This window comes from Dipodomys ordii, unplaced genomic scaffold (assembly GCF_000151885.1).
Source record: "Dipodomys ordii isolate 6190 unplaced genomic scaffold, Dord_2.0 Scaffold15, whole genome shotgun sequence".
In the NCBI taxonomy this organism is placed as follows: domain Eukaryota; kingdom Metazoa; phylum Chordata; class Mammalia; order Rodentia; family Heteromyidae; genus Dipodomys; species Dipodomys ordii.
This window is the reverse complement of record NW_012267231.1, coordinates 3,485,324-3,502,498: the sequence shown is the minus strand read 5'-3', so window position 1 is coordinate 3,502,498 and position 17,175 is coordinate 3,485,324. Positions and strand designations below refer to the sequence as shown.

General features: G+C 47.6%; 1 protein-coding gene across 1 annotated transcript in view; it reads left to right on the top strand.

Annotated features, from left to right (window-relative positions):
* The window catches only part of Agbl1 (ATP/GTP binding protein-like 1), a 361,783-nt gene that overhangs the window by 207,888 nt on the left and 136,720 nt on the right, over positions 1–17,175 (top strand). Inside the window, exon 20 of the mRNA XM_013011882.1 lies at positions 2,960–3,136. Within this exon, the coding sequence (XP_012867336.1) occupies positions 2,960–3,136 (177 nt within the window). The remainder of the gene's footprint in view (positions 1–2,959; positions 3,137–17,175) is intronic.

The window sequence follows — 17,175 nt, the reverse complement described above, 5'->3', positions numbered from 1 at the left end:
AGGAGCATTGAGGAGATGTATTTCTTGTAGACTTGCCTGAGAGACGCTTTGAAAGAAGATATTTGGAGAGAAGGAAGAATGTAGGCCAGAGACGTGGACTCCTATGAAGACCAGAAGAGCTCTGGAGGAAAACCAAGTGACGTGGAAATAGAAAAGCTCTTAGGATTTTATTTTCGATCAGCTTAATGGAAGTCAGTTTGTTCATTGCAGCAGTCCACGTGTTCATGTTTCCTGGTGACAGGAGTGACCGTAATGACGTGAATGTGGCCCAAGTTGGCCTTGAATTCCATGCTTTCTTTTTTTTTATTCTTTTTTTTTGTGAACACACTGTACAGAGGAGTTACAATTACATGGGCAGGATAATGCGTACATTTCTTATCAAGCATTGGAATTCCATGCTTTCTTGTCTCCACTTTATAACCCCTGAAGCTGGGGTTATAAAATGCCCACCAGACACGGTTCATCATTAAGATTATTTTGTAACTAAAGGATATTCACACTATCTGTGGAATGATGTATCAAATCATTTGAAATTGGGCTTGGATGAATTTTGCATGCATATTGAGAATTATAAAGCAACCACAAAAAAGTGAAAAAAAGATGAAAAGAGGGAATATGGAATGATAAAAATGTTCATTTGCAATCACAAAAAGCAGAAAAAGAGTGAAGGGTGAAAGAGAATAGGAAGGGGACAAAAAGACAGTAGATATCAGCCCAAATGTCTCAACAATGGCGTTGACTGTCCACATTCTAAAACACAGAACTTGTCAAAAACCTAAGAGCCAGCCGGGCACCAGTGGCTCACGCTGGACATCCTAGCCACGCAGGAGACTGAGATCAGAAGATCGAGGTTCAAAGCCAGCCTGGGCAAGAAAGTCCATAAGACTCTTATCCCCAGTTAACCACCAGAAAACCGGAAGTGGCTCTGTGGCTCAAAGTAGTAGTGCACTAGCCTTGAGTGAGAGAGCTCAGGGACAGCGCTCAGGCCCAGAGTTCAAGCCCCACGACCCATCAAACAACAACAAAACAAAAACAGAATATAAAACCTAAGAGCGAAACTACATATGGTCCTCAAGAAAGCCATATTAAGTAAGAGACATATGTAGATGGCATGTAAATATATGCTGAGCAAAAGAAAGCAGGATTAGTTATATTAATTTCATATAGAGCAGACATCAAAGTGAGGAAAACTAACAAGTATTTATATGTGCTCCAAGAAGATATTAGCATGTGTGTATCTAATTGGATCAACATAGTGAAAAGAGGAATAGATAAATATACAGTTACAACTGGAGGCCACATAGTCCCTCTATTATTGAATAGATCTAGCAGGAAGAAAATCAATAAGTACATCTCTGTACTGAACAGTGCCGTCAATCAACCGAATATGATTGACAGCTATAGATGACTCCAACAACAACAGAATACACATTCATATAAAGCACCTAGACGGGCCCTATTGTGGGCCATAAAATATGGATGCAATGCAAAAGAATAATGCCCTTGAACTCAATAGAATTACAGAAGTCAACAGAAAGGTAACTGTACATTGCTCAGATGCAGGGAGATTAACGGATGGACTTGTGCCAGAGGAGAGATTCCAAAAGCAATGAGAAAGTGATTTGAACCACGTGAAAGTGAAGCTGGCAATATTTATGGCGTAGAGTAAGAATCATGTATCCATATTCTTGTCAAATGGTGTGCACCTGTATCTGTGATTCATATTTGAACCAAAGCCTCAAATTCTGACCTTTCTTTCCTTCCTTCTTTCTTTCCCCTTCCTTCCTTCCTTCCTTCCCTTCCTCCCTCCTTTCCTCCCTCCCTCCATTCCTTCCCTCCGTTCCTTCCCCCTTCCCTTCCTTTCTCTCTCCCTCCCTCCTCCCCCTCCTCCCTCCTTCCCTCCCTCTTTTTGGCGTCCATCTCGGGGCTCGGATTCAGGGCTTGGGCGCGCTGTCACGGAGCTGCTTTCTGTTCAAAGTTAGCACTCCACCACTTGAGCTCCAGATCTGCCTCTTCTTTTTCTCATAGTTCACCGGAGATAAGAGTCTCACAGACTTTCCTGCCCGGGCTGGCTTCGAACCATGATCCTCAGCTCCCAGCCTCCTGAGTAGCTAGGATGATTTTATAGTATGTGCTGTTTTGTGACTATTTCGTCAGTACTAAAGCGGGGACACTCTGTTGTCAGTGTCACCGACGTTCTGAAACTGCCAGAGCTCGGCCTTCGGGCTGACCCCGGGGCTGTGAGCGCCATCAGCTCTGAGTCGCTGTCCTCTGCGGTGCTGGCGTGGTTGCCAGTCCTGTCCGTGTCACTTAGACTGGCAGTAGCACAGATGCTGGAGATTATGCGGTCATAAATAAGGCCCTTTAATTCCAAGAGAAGGTGGGACGTATGAATCCGGAGAGGCTGGAGTTTCAGGAGTTTTACAGTGGATTCTGCCTCTGATTTATGGCTTCGAGGAAGAGACTGCTTTTTTTTTAAGTACCTTTATGGCAATTATCTGCTCATTTTCCCTTGTTCGTCTTGCTGAGTGATCTGGAAACCAGTGGTCCCGATGGTGTTGGGGGTCTTCCTGTGCCCCCACCTAGGGAAGCTGGGGTCGTTCTATGGGCTTTCAGATCCCTGTGACATCCTGGCCTTTCCCGGGGCTCAATTCAGCAGTGCAGCCGAGACACGCCGGGAGGTGGAAAGGGAGAGTCGAGGCTGGTGGTGCAGTCCTGGCGAGGCTGGTGCTCCAACCTCCTGTCGGAATTGCTCTGCGCTGGTGGGACTCAAGCCGTGGGCTCCAGTTTCCTCCCCTGCAGAAAGAACAGAAAGAGAAGCTGGGGGTGCGTGCCTTCAGGCGCATAAATGCCTCCCAGTAGCGCGCACCAACTCTTGGCTAGCTAGAGATGCTCGATCTCCATAGCGAGCGTTCGCAAGTTCCTCCTCGCCCCATCTTCTCATTCTTAACTCTTGCAGACTCTGCCTCGGATTCTGGATAAGCTGGCGCCAGCCTTCACGATGAGCAGCTGCAGCTTCTCTGTGGAGAAGTCTCGAGCCTCCACAGCCAGGGTGGTGGTGTGGCGGGAGATGGGCGTGGCCAGGAGCTACACCATGGAGACCAGCTACTGCGGCTGCACCCAGGGGCCCTACCAGGTACGTGGCCCCCTATGCTTCCCACCTGACCGTGGCGCACAGAAATGGGGGGCGGGGGATGATAGTTGCTCACCGGTCCGACTGAAGTCTGGGCCTGCTTCTCCCGTCTGGCTGGTCAGCTCCGTGGATCCTGGGATCCCCGTGTGTGTTTTGCCAATGTGATTCCTCAATCAGCAGTCCTCCCCAGTGACCTCCACTCCCAACTCGCACAGAGTTCTCCTGGCTCTTACTTGCAGGCAAATCTGAGTGGGTTTTTGTTTGTTTGTTTTGTTTTATTTTTGTCAGCAAGTCAGTTAGTCTCCTGTGTACCATCAAGGGCAGAGGTTATGTATAGAGGCTGTTTAAACATTCCTATCCTTCATTTGTCTTCCGTGTGCCAATCAGAGCCAGAGTACACGTGTGTGTGTGTGTGTGTGTGTGTGTGTGTGTGTGTCTATCTCCCAGAATGAGTGAGTCTAGGGCTTCACATGCACGTGTCCAGGGAAGTGCTCTTGTGTAAATCATGTTCTTTCTACAGCTATATTAACTGCTTGAGCAGCTGGATGGCTGCAGGAACCAGCTCCTCTGGCTGCTCTTTCCCGCTCCCCTCCCATTGAGAAACATAAATAAGGGACGCGGTGACAGTGCCAGGCTAAATAGACTCTTTTAAATTTCTTAGGCAAGCTGACAGACTCCTCCTGGGTAAGTTGGATTCAACCCCAACAATACCTGCACTTCACCAAGCGTTCAGGCTCCTGTTGTTGTTGGCTTTGATACCGTCCTGGAGCAGCCAGGAAAGTGCTTTGGCGTCTACGTAGCCCTGAGCACGGAGAAATCTGTGAGCTATCAGGGTAGAACAGCAAGGGACAGGTGAAGAACACGATCCCAAGTTCCCACCATGTCGATGCCGAGAGACGAAGCTGCTCTCGAATCCTCGCAGTCAGCTCCTCTAAATGGCTGCCCTAAAGGATTATTCTGTTACTAGGTGAATCGGCAATGAGACTGAATCAATCCCGCGTGCGATGGTCCATGTGGGACAGAGTTGGGCTCATCGGAGGGGCGTCGAGTGTACCTCGCGTATCAGATGTGATTATTCATGCGGATTTCTCTCTCGTTTAATCACCCAAGATTCCTGTTAGGACACACGGGACTGTTCCTGGAGCTTATTTCAACAGGAATCTGTTGGCTGTATTGGTATTCAAAACCTCGGCGATTGGGAAGGCAAACTAAGCCTGGAGTCGTTTGTTCTGAGCGCCTGGTACCTCTAGGCAGTGCCTCGCCCGCATCATGCCTTTTTGTGGTAAGGGGCCTGGTATTTGTTTCAAAGACATTCAGCCCTGCACAGATTTATCAGACTCGTGGCTTTCATTGACTCTGTCTCACCAAAGTACCCATTCAGAATAACAGCTTCCAGTCTCCTAAGAATCAGTACCATCCGCAATAAATCAACAGGACATTGAAAGTCCTTTGGAGCTGTTTGAAAAGTAAATGGCTCACGGGTCAGGCCCTTTCGGAGGCGCTCTCTTCCGGGTGTAACATACATAATGGCCACTGGAAATGACAAAGAATGAAAGGGGCTCACCCGGGGGGATGGCTTTTAGGCCCTGACATCACCGTTTATCCCGTGAAATTTTCCATATGGCCCTTGCTTGAGGTCTCTAAGAAGGAAGGACAGAGAAGAGACCTGGCTACAGAAAGCCCTGACCATGCCAGACCAGGGTTTGGTTTAGCAATCCCATTCAGTATATGAAACACCTCTCGGAATGGATTGGTTTTCTCCTCCTCTTTATCTTTCCTGTCCTGAACCCCACTGGGCGGCTGAACCGAACTGCAGACAGCACACAAAAGGTTAGTGAGTGATTTTACATATGACCAAGGCCCACCCTATGGGAAGAAAGCTGGTCCGGGTTTGAGGAGTTTGGATCATTCTTTTTTTTTTTTTTTGATGTTGTTTTAGGTTTATCATAGCCTATCATCTCTGTAAATCAGTCTAGAAACTCCTATCCTGCACATATTGCAAATGATTTTGGTCCATTGGCAAGCCGAGTCCTAGCCGGCCTGGAGAGGATTATTGTTAAGGTCATCCTTTTCTTTTTCTGTTTTGTTTTTTCTTACTGAGCATTACCATTTATCCAAAAGATGGGGAATACTTAAATACGCCCAGGAGGGACATCCCTTCCTTCCTTCATAAGAATATAAATATTTTTGCAGTTTCTCTGGTTAACGTGGCTTTAAAGTCGTTCCAACTCATTCTTCCCCCAGTACGCTAAATGCCTGATTTGTTAGTAGTGAAATGAAATATCGCCTCTCACAGTGACATTTGTGTTGGAACTGTGTTAGGGAACACAAGCTATCACCTTCCAATAATTATTATTAATATGATGCTTTTCCCGTTCTCTCTTCCAGTCTATAGCTGGCTAATTTTTAAAAAAACTATTTGTGGTTGTTATTTATTGGAGATGCAGTCTCTTGTTACGAGTCCTACACTTTGTGAATAAGTTGTATTGAGTACCCAAGCCCCACTCACTGAGAGACTCAGCCCACCTGCTCAGGACCCGAGTCTCAAGGCTATTGGGGCTGTGGAGAGGAAAGCCAGAACGGAGGGATGTAACCTCAGGGGCCCGTTCCCTGGGGTCTGCGTGGATGCTGTATGTTTCACACAGAGCGTCTGCGATCTGGGGGTCACCTAAAAGGCCTGGAACTCTCCTGTGGGTTGCTAGTGATAGGATTATATCCTGAGTCCTCCTACCTAGCCAGCTGGAGGCAAGACTAGCTGCCTGCAGAACAGAAGATTGGAGAGGGACACAGTGGTCTTTGGATTTCTTCCCTGCTATCAGGCTCCTTGATGTACCCTTGAAGTGACTTGTCCTTTCCAATACCCACAAAGGGATCTTTCAAGTCACAGCACTTCCCACAATTCTTGGGGTTTCTAGAGAAACCCCAAGTCTTTATCACAATGTTAAAAACCTTTTACAATCCTTGGTGTTTTGTGTGTGTGTGTGTGTATGTGTGTGTGTGTGTTTTAAGTACTCAGTGCTTAATCTGGTGTAGAGTAGGTATTAAAATTATGTGTGCTGAAGCTGAGTTTGGGTGGCTCATGCCTGTCACCCTAGCTACTCAGGAGTAGGATTGTGGTTCAAGGCTAGCCTGAGCAGGAAAGTCTGTGATATTCTTCCCTCCAATAAACTACTCAAAGAAAAAAATAAATAAAGCAGAAGTGGAGCTGCGGCTGCTCAAGTGGTAGAGCGGTAGCCTCCGGCAAAAGAAGCTCAAGGACAGTACCCAGGCTCTGAGTTCAAGCCCCAGGACTAGCGCACATGTACACACACACACACAGACACACACACACACACACAGACACACACACACACACACACACACACTGTATTAAGGCCAGGCACTGGGGGTTACGCCTGTAATCCTAGCTACTTAGGAGGCAGAGATCTGAGGATTATGGTTTGCAAACACCCTGGATGGAAAAATCCTCATGAGACTCTATCTCCAATTAACCCCTCACACACTGGAAGTGGCACTGTGGTTCAAAGTGGTAGGGTGCTAGCCTTGAGCAAAAGAGCTCAGGTCCAGCTCCCTGAGTTCAAGCCCCACAACCCCCAAAATAAGTGTGTTGAGTCAGTGAGCTAATGAGTGAATGGATATTTCCAGGTGGCCAAGTGATTATCCTCTGTCTGTGTCCCTCAGGGAAGGATGGGGTCCAAATGTGTTCAGAAACCATTCAGAAGTGGAGATGTTCCGGTCACTGTAGTACACGACACGTGTGTGTGTGGTGGGGCGGGGGGAGACACAGCCATCACGGAGGAGACCTCTCAGACCCGTCATTGCAAACAGGATTTGAGAGCCCTGAATGGGTTCTTTCCTGGAGTCGGTGAGCCGCCACAGCTGCAGAATCTCTCACATGCTGCTGGCGGCTGCCGTGTGGACTGAGGGGCCTCTGCCCGGCCACTCGGCGGCCGTGCCCACCCCTCCTCCGGGTTGCGTGTTAGGACACGGGCACCCACGCTTCCTGCTCACCTCTGTGTTCTCCACCAGGCATCGCCTGTAGCTAGGGGAAGCTGCCTTACCCCAAGCGGCGACTCTTGGACATCCAGCCACGGCTCGGGGTCGGGGCCTTCCCGGCCCATCCGCTTCCTGGGGGAGCGGATGGGGTCTCCCTTGCGCTTGCGCTGTGGTTTGGCCTGCCGTGGTCCGCTCCTGTGTTCCTCTCCACACGCCCCAGCAGGTGTGAGCCTCAGCGGATGCTTTCAGGGGAGACGCTTCCATCTGTGATTCAGGTTACGTGTTCCCTTACGCCACTTTAGAACTGGACTGTAGTTGTATGTCTCTGAGCAGCCTTCCTTCCTTCCTTCCTTCCTTCCTTCCTTCCTTCCTTCCTTCCTTCCTTCCTTCCTTCCTTCCTTCCTTCTTCCTTCCTTCTTCCTTCCTTCTCCTTCCTTCCTTCCTTCCTTCCTCCCTTCCTCCCTTCCTCCCTTCTTCCCTCTCTCCCTCCTTCTTCCTTCCTTTTCCTTCTTCCTTTTCCTTCCTTCCTCTTCCTTCCTTTTCCTTCCTTCCTTTTCCTTCCTTCCTTCCTCCTTCCTTTTCCTTCTTCCTCCTTCCTTCCTTCCTTCCTTCCCTCCTCCCTCTCTTCCTTCCCCTTCTTCCTTTCTTTTTCCCTTTCTCCTTCCTTCCTTCCTTCCTTTCTCTCTCTTTCTTTTTCTTTCTTTCTTTCTTTCTTTCTTTCTTTCTTTCTTTCTCTCTTCCTCTCTTCCTCTCTCTCTCCCCCCCTAGTCCCTCTTTTTCTTTCCCTCTTTCTGTAGTACAAAGGAGTTGCCACTTCCACAAAGCAGTTGCTGAATGTGCTTCCTCTTGATCAAAGTCAACCCTTTCAACGTTCTCACCCCTCCCTTCCCCTTCTCTCCCTTGACTTTTCTTAATTTTGCAGGATATAAGTGGATTCTTGATTGCATTCTCTCCCCCTCCCTTCTCTTCACTCATCTATCCTGCCCTTTTCTATTTCTTGCTCCCTACTGTTTACTTTGTTGAACTTCGACTTTGCTTTCTAAGGAACTGTGCTATTTGAGTTCTGCCTTGCATCTACTCTATTTCCGTTAATACATTTGCAGCCACTTGCACACCACCCCACATGCCCACTTACAGGTTTATAGGCAAACTCTAGCTCCTGCATATGAGGGAAAACACACAGCCTTGTCTCTCTGGGGCCGACTTACTTCGCTCAGTAAACTTCCCTTCCTTACTTTCAATATCATTGAGGCACACATTCTACATAAAATAGTTTTTTTTTCTTTTTCTTTTTTTGCTATTTGTTTATCATTCTGGGGAGAGTACCCATAGGTTTAAATATATCCTTGAAAGGGTGTGTGATATCCTTTCCTCCAAAATAATAACAGTTCGGAGCTCTGGCCTTACCTGGCTGAGTTCGCGATTTCAAGACGAGGATGTGTTCATTTCTAGAAGAGCTTGGCTTGGCTCCACTCTGTGAAAATCACCTGGAGTCGTCAGGTGTGGAGAATTTCCCTCTGCCTATCAGTTTTCACAGGAGCAGTGACGCATCTTATTAAGTGTGTACGGGATTAGCTCAAGTCCAGATCTTCCTCCATTGCACAGGAAGCCGGTCCGTCCGGGAGGCTTCGGCCGGGAGGTGGTGGTTTTGCTCACGTGGCTCTCGAGTTGGTGGAGGTGGGAGCCTCACCTTGGCTTTTATCAGCCAGGCCCACCCAGGGGCCCCACCTGCTGGCCTGGAATCTGCATTCCGCAGGGATTCCCCGCGAGTTAGGCCAGGTGGGGTGCCCAGTGGATTGGAAGTGGTCAGGATTCTCCAAAGAGAGTTAGGGAGCTCTGACCTCTTTATTAGGGCAAGGAAATGGTTCTGGGATCTAGCCATCCATCTGTCCATCCGTCCGTCTGTCTGTCCATCCGTCCATCTGTCTCTTTCTCTTCTGTCTCTGCCTGTCTACACTAGCAGCACGTGTGACTATGACTTGAAAGTTGGAAATTAGCCTCAGTATGAGACATTCCACCGATCTGGGCAAGCATGTCAATGCCACGTGAGCTCTCCTTCTCCACCCATTCTCTAACAGCTTTCCCTTCCATAAGGCATAGGGAAGAGGAGAGGTTTTCCAAATGTCTGTTTGCTATCCAAACATCACACCATTTCCTGGTAGATAGACTTACAGTCTAACTGAATACCAGGAGGTTAGAACTGAAGTGTGTGTGTGTGTGAGTGAGTGTGTGTGTGTGTGTGTGTGTGTGTGTGCACATGCGCACAGAGGTGAGCACAAGGGGAGGAGGTAGATGAAAGAAGAGAGGAAGGATGCAAGGATGTAGTCATAAGATTGTACACATACATATATATGTAGTGAAAATGGACCAAGGTAAATTGATGGGCATGGTGGGGAGGTTGGGCGAGATGGGGAGAAGCTGGAGGGGGTGACATAGACCAGGCTGCACTGTGCTCAGAAACTGCCACATGGAACGGAAAGCCATCTGTATGACTGCTTCAAGAGAATCCTAATCACGCAAGATACCAATAGGAAATCCCAAAGCGCATCCCTGCTCTTGGCATGAGGACTGTTTGAGTTGCTCATGCACGATTACTGTGCCCCCAGGAGTGTTGGCCGCCTCTCTCTGGGCGCCGTCCCCAGCTCCGTGCTGGGAGGCCCTAGCTCGGGTGAGGGAAGTGCTCCGCCGCTGGACTCTAGCCTGGCCTTTTTCACCTCTTCCCGTGTGATCTCCAAGCAGGTCCCGTGCAGTTTATTAACTCACTGCAAGCTTGATGCTGTGCTAAAGCATCGCCCTCAAGCTGCTGCCCAGAGCCGCCTCCTCCTGTCTCTCAGCAGTGTAATAGAATATTAAAAGGAATTAACTAAAAATCAAGAGGCAGAGATGCTAATAAGGCTCCCAGCAGGGGCCTTTCCTAGGATTACCAAAAGCCCTGGGAGTCTTGCATTTGAAATACCCAGAGTGGAAGAGGATTCCTTATAACAGAAATGAGGAAGGAATCTGACACGGGAGAGAATAATCCACTAAGCCTCCAGTCACCTCTGATTCTGGAGAAATAATTTGGCTTCAAAGGACCAAGAAGAAGAAAAGGTGGTTTATCTCTGTAAATCTTACTCTCCCTATGTGGTCAATGTAAATGCAATAAAACTCATACCCCGAAGGAGTGGCCGTCCAAGACTGAGGAAAGCACGGATGGAAGTCAGGGTTGTATGCAGCCTGTAGGGGTCGAGAAAGAGGACTAACCCCACCTGAGATGATTGTCCTTGGCTCTTGGAACACGACTTGAGTCCCTCAGGGTAGCATCTCATACACACGGACTGAACAAGGCAGAGTCCAGTGAAGCAGAGTTATCCAGCGTGTGTTCTCTGTCCATAAAAGGTAGAACGGGCTCCAAACTGCTGTCCCTATTTGTGTAGCCATTCAAGGAATCCAAGTCAGGATAAAAGACATCAGTCATCCCCAAGGGAATAATTTGGACAAGGCTTTGTTCAGAGAGAACTATGGCAGAGGAAGTGAGCTCGTGGAGTCGTTGCCCATGTCCGCCATCTTGTCTGTCTTCTTCGTGTCAGATCTGGGTTGAAGGGTGACAACCGGATGGATGGCTTTCTGAGTGCAGGCTCCCCTTTCTGTTTCCTGGAAGTTTGTGAGGCCAACGATCTATTGTCGGGGCTGGGAAGGTGGCTCAGTGGTAGAGCACTTGCCTTGCACACATGAGGCCCTGGGTTCGATTCCTCAGTACCACATAAGCAGAAAAAACTGCAAGTGGCACTGTGGCTCAAGTGGTAGAGCGCTAGCCTTGAGCTGAAGAGCAGAGGGACAGCACCCAGGCCCAGAGTTCAGGCCCCACGACCAAATAAATAAATAAAAACCTATTGTCCAGCCTTCCTTCACCATTTGTTTGTCCTTCTGACTTCCTCGTTTCTCTTGAAGCTCCCTCTCCTTCATTTCACTGCCGGGCACATTTTGGTTCAGCAGCTCTGTCCTGGCATCTGCGAGCTGCCTAGGCCTGCTTTGTCCTCTGACTCTCAGGTGAGGCTACACAGGAGAGGCTGAAACTCAAATTCTCCATCTAGAGTCCTGCTCCTTGCCACCGTGTCCTCATTCCAACAGATTTCGGCTTTTAAGGTTCATTTTTAAAACTAATTCTTTTTACAATGTCAGTGTTCATGGACCGTAAATGACTAGAGATACTTTGAAATACCTGGGGCCCTGTTTTTAGAAAGTAGATCTCTTCGAAATAGATTTCTAATTGTTTCCTCAGTCGATGTACATTTGTTAGGTTCAAACTTGTTTTAAGCTGAATATATGTGTATATGTGTGTATATATATGTGTACCTGTGTGTAGGTGTATGTGTGTTTATATATATTTTTTTTTTCACTGAAAATACTTAAGCCAGATACATAGCCACTGCTCCTTCATTCTTCACCTTTCATTCATCATTTAAGAAACAATTTTTAATCCACCTTATGTTAAGTGCCAAGGATATGATATGGAGTAGATCTGACCGCTTATTGCTCTCCCAGAGTTAATAGTCCAACTAGAGAGACAGATGATTAAATCAGTGAGAAACAGTAGAAGACAGGGGACGGGAAGATCCCGGTGCCATAAGAAAAAAGAGAAGGAAATGATGATTTAGGACTTTGGTCAATGTTGGCTTAGTAGAATATGAATTTTCCATTATGCTGTGTGTGTGTGTGTGTGTGTGTGTGTGTGTGTGTGTGTGTGTAATTGAAAAAAGATAAAATCTGGTGAAACGGAAGGTGGTTATCCGACGGTGGACCAGGGCCGGGAGGTTCGTTCTCTCTCATCTTAATTTCCTTTCATCCTTCTCCTGTCTCCTCTCGTATTCCTCAATCTCTCTGTGGAAGTGTGTCTTGGGGTTTGCGTTCCGCTGCATCTGAGCTCATCAGCATCCTCAGGTACTTCATCCTGCTCATGACTCCAGAACATTCTCCTTAGGGCCATCTAAGGGACACGTACGGTCATAGCTCACTAGGAGAAGACAAAGGGTGAAAAATTGCCTTGAAGTCTCCAGGCATGGTAGACCCCATCTGTAATCCTAACTACTCAGAAGGCTGAGATCTGAGGATTGAGGTGACAAGCCAGCCCAGGCAGGAAAGTCCTGAAAATCTTATCTCCAATAAGCCAGCCAAAAGCCAGACATGGAACTATGCCTTAAGTGGTAGAACACCAGCCTTAAGCAAAAAAGCTAAGGGACAGTACCCTGGCTCTGAGTTCAAATCCCAACCAACCAACACACACACACACACACACACACACATTTCAAAGTCCTCCTTAGCTTGATAAAGAACAATAACGATTCTTAAAAATGTCTTAATTATTGTAATCCCAGTGAAATCCTGGTTCCATACCTCACCCAAGTCATAATAATAAAAATACCTTCCCTTTTCAAAGTAGCCGATGGTACAAACAAAACCAAAACACACTCATAAATTGTATTATCCCAGAAGAGGCAGATAGCCAGGCTAGACCAAGGGAAGGGAAAGGAAGCGAATAAAGGAATGGGAGCCCGGGACACGGCAGGGGCGTGGGGAAGGACAGGGAAGGGCGCTGTGAAGCGGTCAAGGCAGCTAGGGCCGCCTGTCTGCTCAGCTCCACGAGCATTTCTAGATAGCTGCAGACAGTGCCCACACAGTGTGTCATTACCCTGAGAGCTGAGTTCACCTACGGAGGTCGCACAGGGTCGCACGGGGCGGCTTCCCCCAGGGCTCCATGTCCCAGTCCAAAATGGTGGAAGCAGCCCGGACGTTGGGAAGCACAGCTGGGTTGGAAGAGAGCAGCAAGAAAACAAGAACAATCCGGGATCCTCTGCAGGTCCAAACGCCGGGAGTCTAACCAGGGTTGACGGCCTCCGGGGAGCCTTTCACCCGCGTTGGAGAGCCCAGCTGGTCCCTCAGCTCTTCAGCTCAAGGCCAGCGCTCTACCACTTGAGCTACAGCACCACTTCTGGTTTTCTGAGTGGTCTATTGGAGATAAGGGTCTCATGGAGTTTCCTGCCCGGGCTGGCTTTGAACCTCGATCCTCAGATCTCAGCCTCCTGAGTCGCTAGGATGACAGGCATGAGCCACCGGTGCCCAGCCCCTTCTTAATATTTTAATTGTAAAAGTTGTAGCACAGTGAAGCGATAGCCAACCCCCCCCCCAAAAAAAATTTGTACTCCGCAATCTTTAACCCTGAAGTTTGAATGGCAGAAATTAAGTTCCAGAAATACAGGGAGATTGGTGTACACGGGTGTCACCGCTCGTTAATGGTGAAACGCGGGAGTCATCGCAATCCCCCCTCAGCGGAGGATGAGTGGAATGAATAGTTGTCAGCTTGGATAATGATGGCACAGGCCGCAAAAGACAGGCGGAGGTAATTAATGTTCACGCGGCCATTCCTACCTCTGCACGCTCGCCCTTCACCGATTGTACTTTCTTAACCTTTGGTGTAGTCGCCCGGAAAAAAAAATAAAGGTGATGGTTGCACCTTCTCCTTCAAGGTAAATGTATATAACACTTATTGTAGTATCAGACAGGGAACACTAGCTGCCTTTGTCTTTCTCCCATCCCAACATCTCACTGGTGTGAAAAACCCAAGACGGGCAATTTCAGCGGCTGACCACTGGGCAGCGCTGTTCCTGAAAGGTTCTATCTCCCCCCCTCACCCCCATGTTGATGAGATTTTCAGAGGTTGCAAAGCTAGCAAAAGCAATTATCGGCCTGACATCATGAGATTTTTGACAAAAAAAAAAAAAGGTGGGGGAGGGAAGTGTGGTCATAACATTTGATGCATACTGATGGAGATGCATTGTGTTCACAAACTGCCTTTTTGAATGGTAACTCCTTTGTACACCACCCCCAAATGTAGAATTTAATAGGGACAAAAGGAAAGTCCTGTATTTGGTTAAAACTAAAAAAAACAACTGCAAGAAAGTTTATAAGAAAACATGCAAAGATTCTTGAACCTCCTTTTCATGTAAAGTGAACCATATGTGGACCAGGACCGTTACAAGTGTGAATGCAATATTCCAGTATATTAAAATTAAAATAATGCCTACAGTGAGGACAAAAGATGTTTCTTCCTTTCTCTTTTTCCTGACAAAGTCTAATTACACTGAGAGAGAGAGAGAGAGGGGGGAAAAGTGTTCCATTCAATAATATAACTCAATTTTCAGACACCGTGGAAGAGCTGTAGGAGAATTAAGCCACAGTCAGGCAAAAAGAACCCTCGTGATCAGCTGCAGGAGTCAGAGGTAGGAGGTGTGCATCCAGGGGACTGGAGGAGGAGAGGAATGGGAGCAGAGGACCTTCGACAGCTGTGTGTGTTGGATGGCTCAGGGCAAGGAGACCCACAGATTATGCCATCATTGGAGGAAGGATAGAAGGAGGGCTACTTGGAGAGATGTCCAGGAGATAGAATGGACCGGAAGGAGATACCAAGTTAGGCAAGGTCATGAGAGATGAAGGACCATTTGATTTTGGAAATACAAGGAGTCAGATGCTCTCGTGTGTGTGTGTGTGTGTGTGTGTGTGTGTGTGTGTGAACAGTTCCATGCACAAGGATGTGGAAGAGCAGCTGAGCTGCTGCCGACCCCTTCCCAGAGACTGGGTGCAGCCTCACCACAACTGATCTTAACTTTGTTACAGCCACATTTAAATTCTAATGCTTTATTATTTTTCTGCTGTGCCAGAACCAGGCACTATTCACTTAGAATATCAAAATTGATGCTCTACTTCTTGAGCCACAGCTCCACGTCCAGCCTTTGGATGGTTAGCTGGAGATAAGAGTCTTAGGAACTTTCCTGCACTAGCTGGCTTTGAACCATGATCTTCAGATCTCAGACTCTGGATGCACTAGGATTATAGTGATGAGCCACCAGTGCCCGGCTTGGAACATACCTTTCAATTTGAATATATTTTCCTCACAGTCTGACGTCTCCATTTCGATAGACTCCTCCTTGATTTCCGCTCCCATCCGGATCAGCGAATAGCAAGATGGAGTAGCTGCATTTCATGGAAGTTTTCCATTCAGTCTATCACCCTGGAAAGCAATTCATGTGTTTGTTTATGTTCTAAGTTCCCACAAAATAGTGTCCTAAAAGAGGCCTTTGTAACGACCATCGGATGGATTTCCAAATTGGATCGTTAGCTTTGCAGTCATTTGAAATCTCATTCACCCTTAGCCTCCTCTGCCAGTTACTATAACAAATCAATTTGTGTGTCCTAAACGAGAGTCCTCGGGCCCTAAGCAAAAGCCCACAGATGGACTGAGCAGAGCTGTCATAATCAGCATCCACATACAGCCGGAATCACCGGCTTTGCCTAGGTACCGACTTAACATGATCATCTCTGTCCTGAAACATCTATCTATCTATCTATCTATCTATCTATCTATCTATCTATCTATCTATCTATCTATCTATCTATGCCTGTTAATCTAAGTCATCTACAATGCTTATGCTGTAGGTCTTCGTAATTGTGAACGACAGGATAATGAGTGATTTCTTTATGTGCTTGTCATGAGCTTTCTTGGCTTGGCCCCGACTCTATAATAAATCATTTTTATCGGCGCTTAGTGTGTGTTCTTAGATTTGCCTATGTGAGACTAACCATTGCTAGAAAACCATAAAGTAGTTGACCCCCTTAGCCACCTTCCTTTTAAGATACAAGAATGGTTGTCAGACACAAATTGGGTGACGCGTCTCGGGCCACACAGCGAATGACTTGACAGTGCCAGGATCTGAGCGAACCCTCCTGGAGCTCTGACTCCGTGCTCCCTAATGCTGAGAGGTGGAGTTCCACCGTGCGTGCCCCGGGCCAGCGTGGGCCTCCTCCCAGCACTGCCTCACTTAATGTAGGTTGTGTTTTTCTAATTGTCATTAAACGGGCGGGGACATGGAGGTACGGGAAGGTCGAGTCAAGTCACCGGGAGGAAGGAAGGAGTCAGGGATCGGGCACCTCGGCCTTGGCAGTGAGCATCTGTACCCCACGGGAATGGAGGCCTGGTTTGCCTGGGGTGGGACAGCCTGGCAGGCAGAACCTGGGTGGACCCAAGGCCCGGAGCGCGCGTTTGGGTCCTCCCAGAGCCGTGGGCCGGCCCCCGAGAAAGAGCCCTTGGCTGGTTTTGTGTGAATCTGTTGTTGGTTCTTTGATTGTAAAGGTATGCGAGCAGTGTTCATTAAGGGATCTTAGAGGATGCCATTAGAAGATGATCGGAGAAAGCCAGGCACCCGTGGCTCACGCCTGTCATCCTAGCTACTCAGGAGGCTGAGATCTGAGGATCACAGTTCAAAGCCAGCCTGGGCAGAAAAGTCAGTGACACTCTGATCTCCAATGAACCACCAGAAAACCAGAAGTGGCACTGTGGCTCAAACGGTAGAGTGCTAGCCTTGAGCAGAAGAGCACAAGGACAGCGCCCAAGCCCAGAGTTCAAGCCCCACAACCACCACCACCACCAACAAAAAGATGATAGGAGAAAATGTCCAACTTCCCAGCTCATATGACTTAACAGTTTGTATGCATCTTTCCAGAATCATATGCCTAGACTCACATGTAACCCACGGAACATATTATGATGCTTCTATAATATTTAAATATAGGATATCTATCTGTGTTATACAAACATAAGGTGGATAAACACACCTATGTGCATACAAATACGATGTTTACTAGGTATCTATGGACAAAATACTTGTGAGAAATAGCACTATCTGGTAATTGTCTTGAAATCTACCATGAAATCTACCTTTGTAGAACAGCAGTAGCTGGGATTACAGGCATACACCACTATACCTGGCTGACTCCGCATTGTTTTTCTTTTCATCCGAGACCGCGACTTGAACTTGGTGTCTGATACTTTGTGTGCTCCTTAGCAGGTGCCCTACCCCTGAACCATGCTCCAGCCCCCTGTCCTTGTATTCTTAACAAATTAAGGTGCTTAGCAGTTTTCACCCCAGCATTCATTACATTACCAACCATTATAACCCCTCATCTCCATTTATTTGTTTGTTTGTTTGTGTGCCTATTTGTTTCTGAGTCACTAT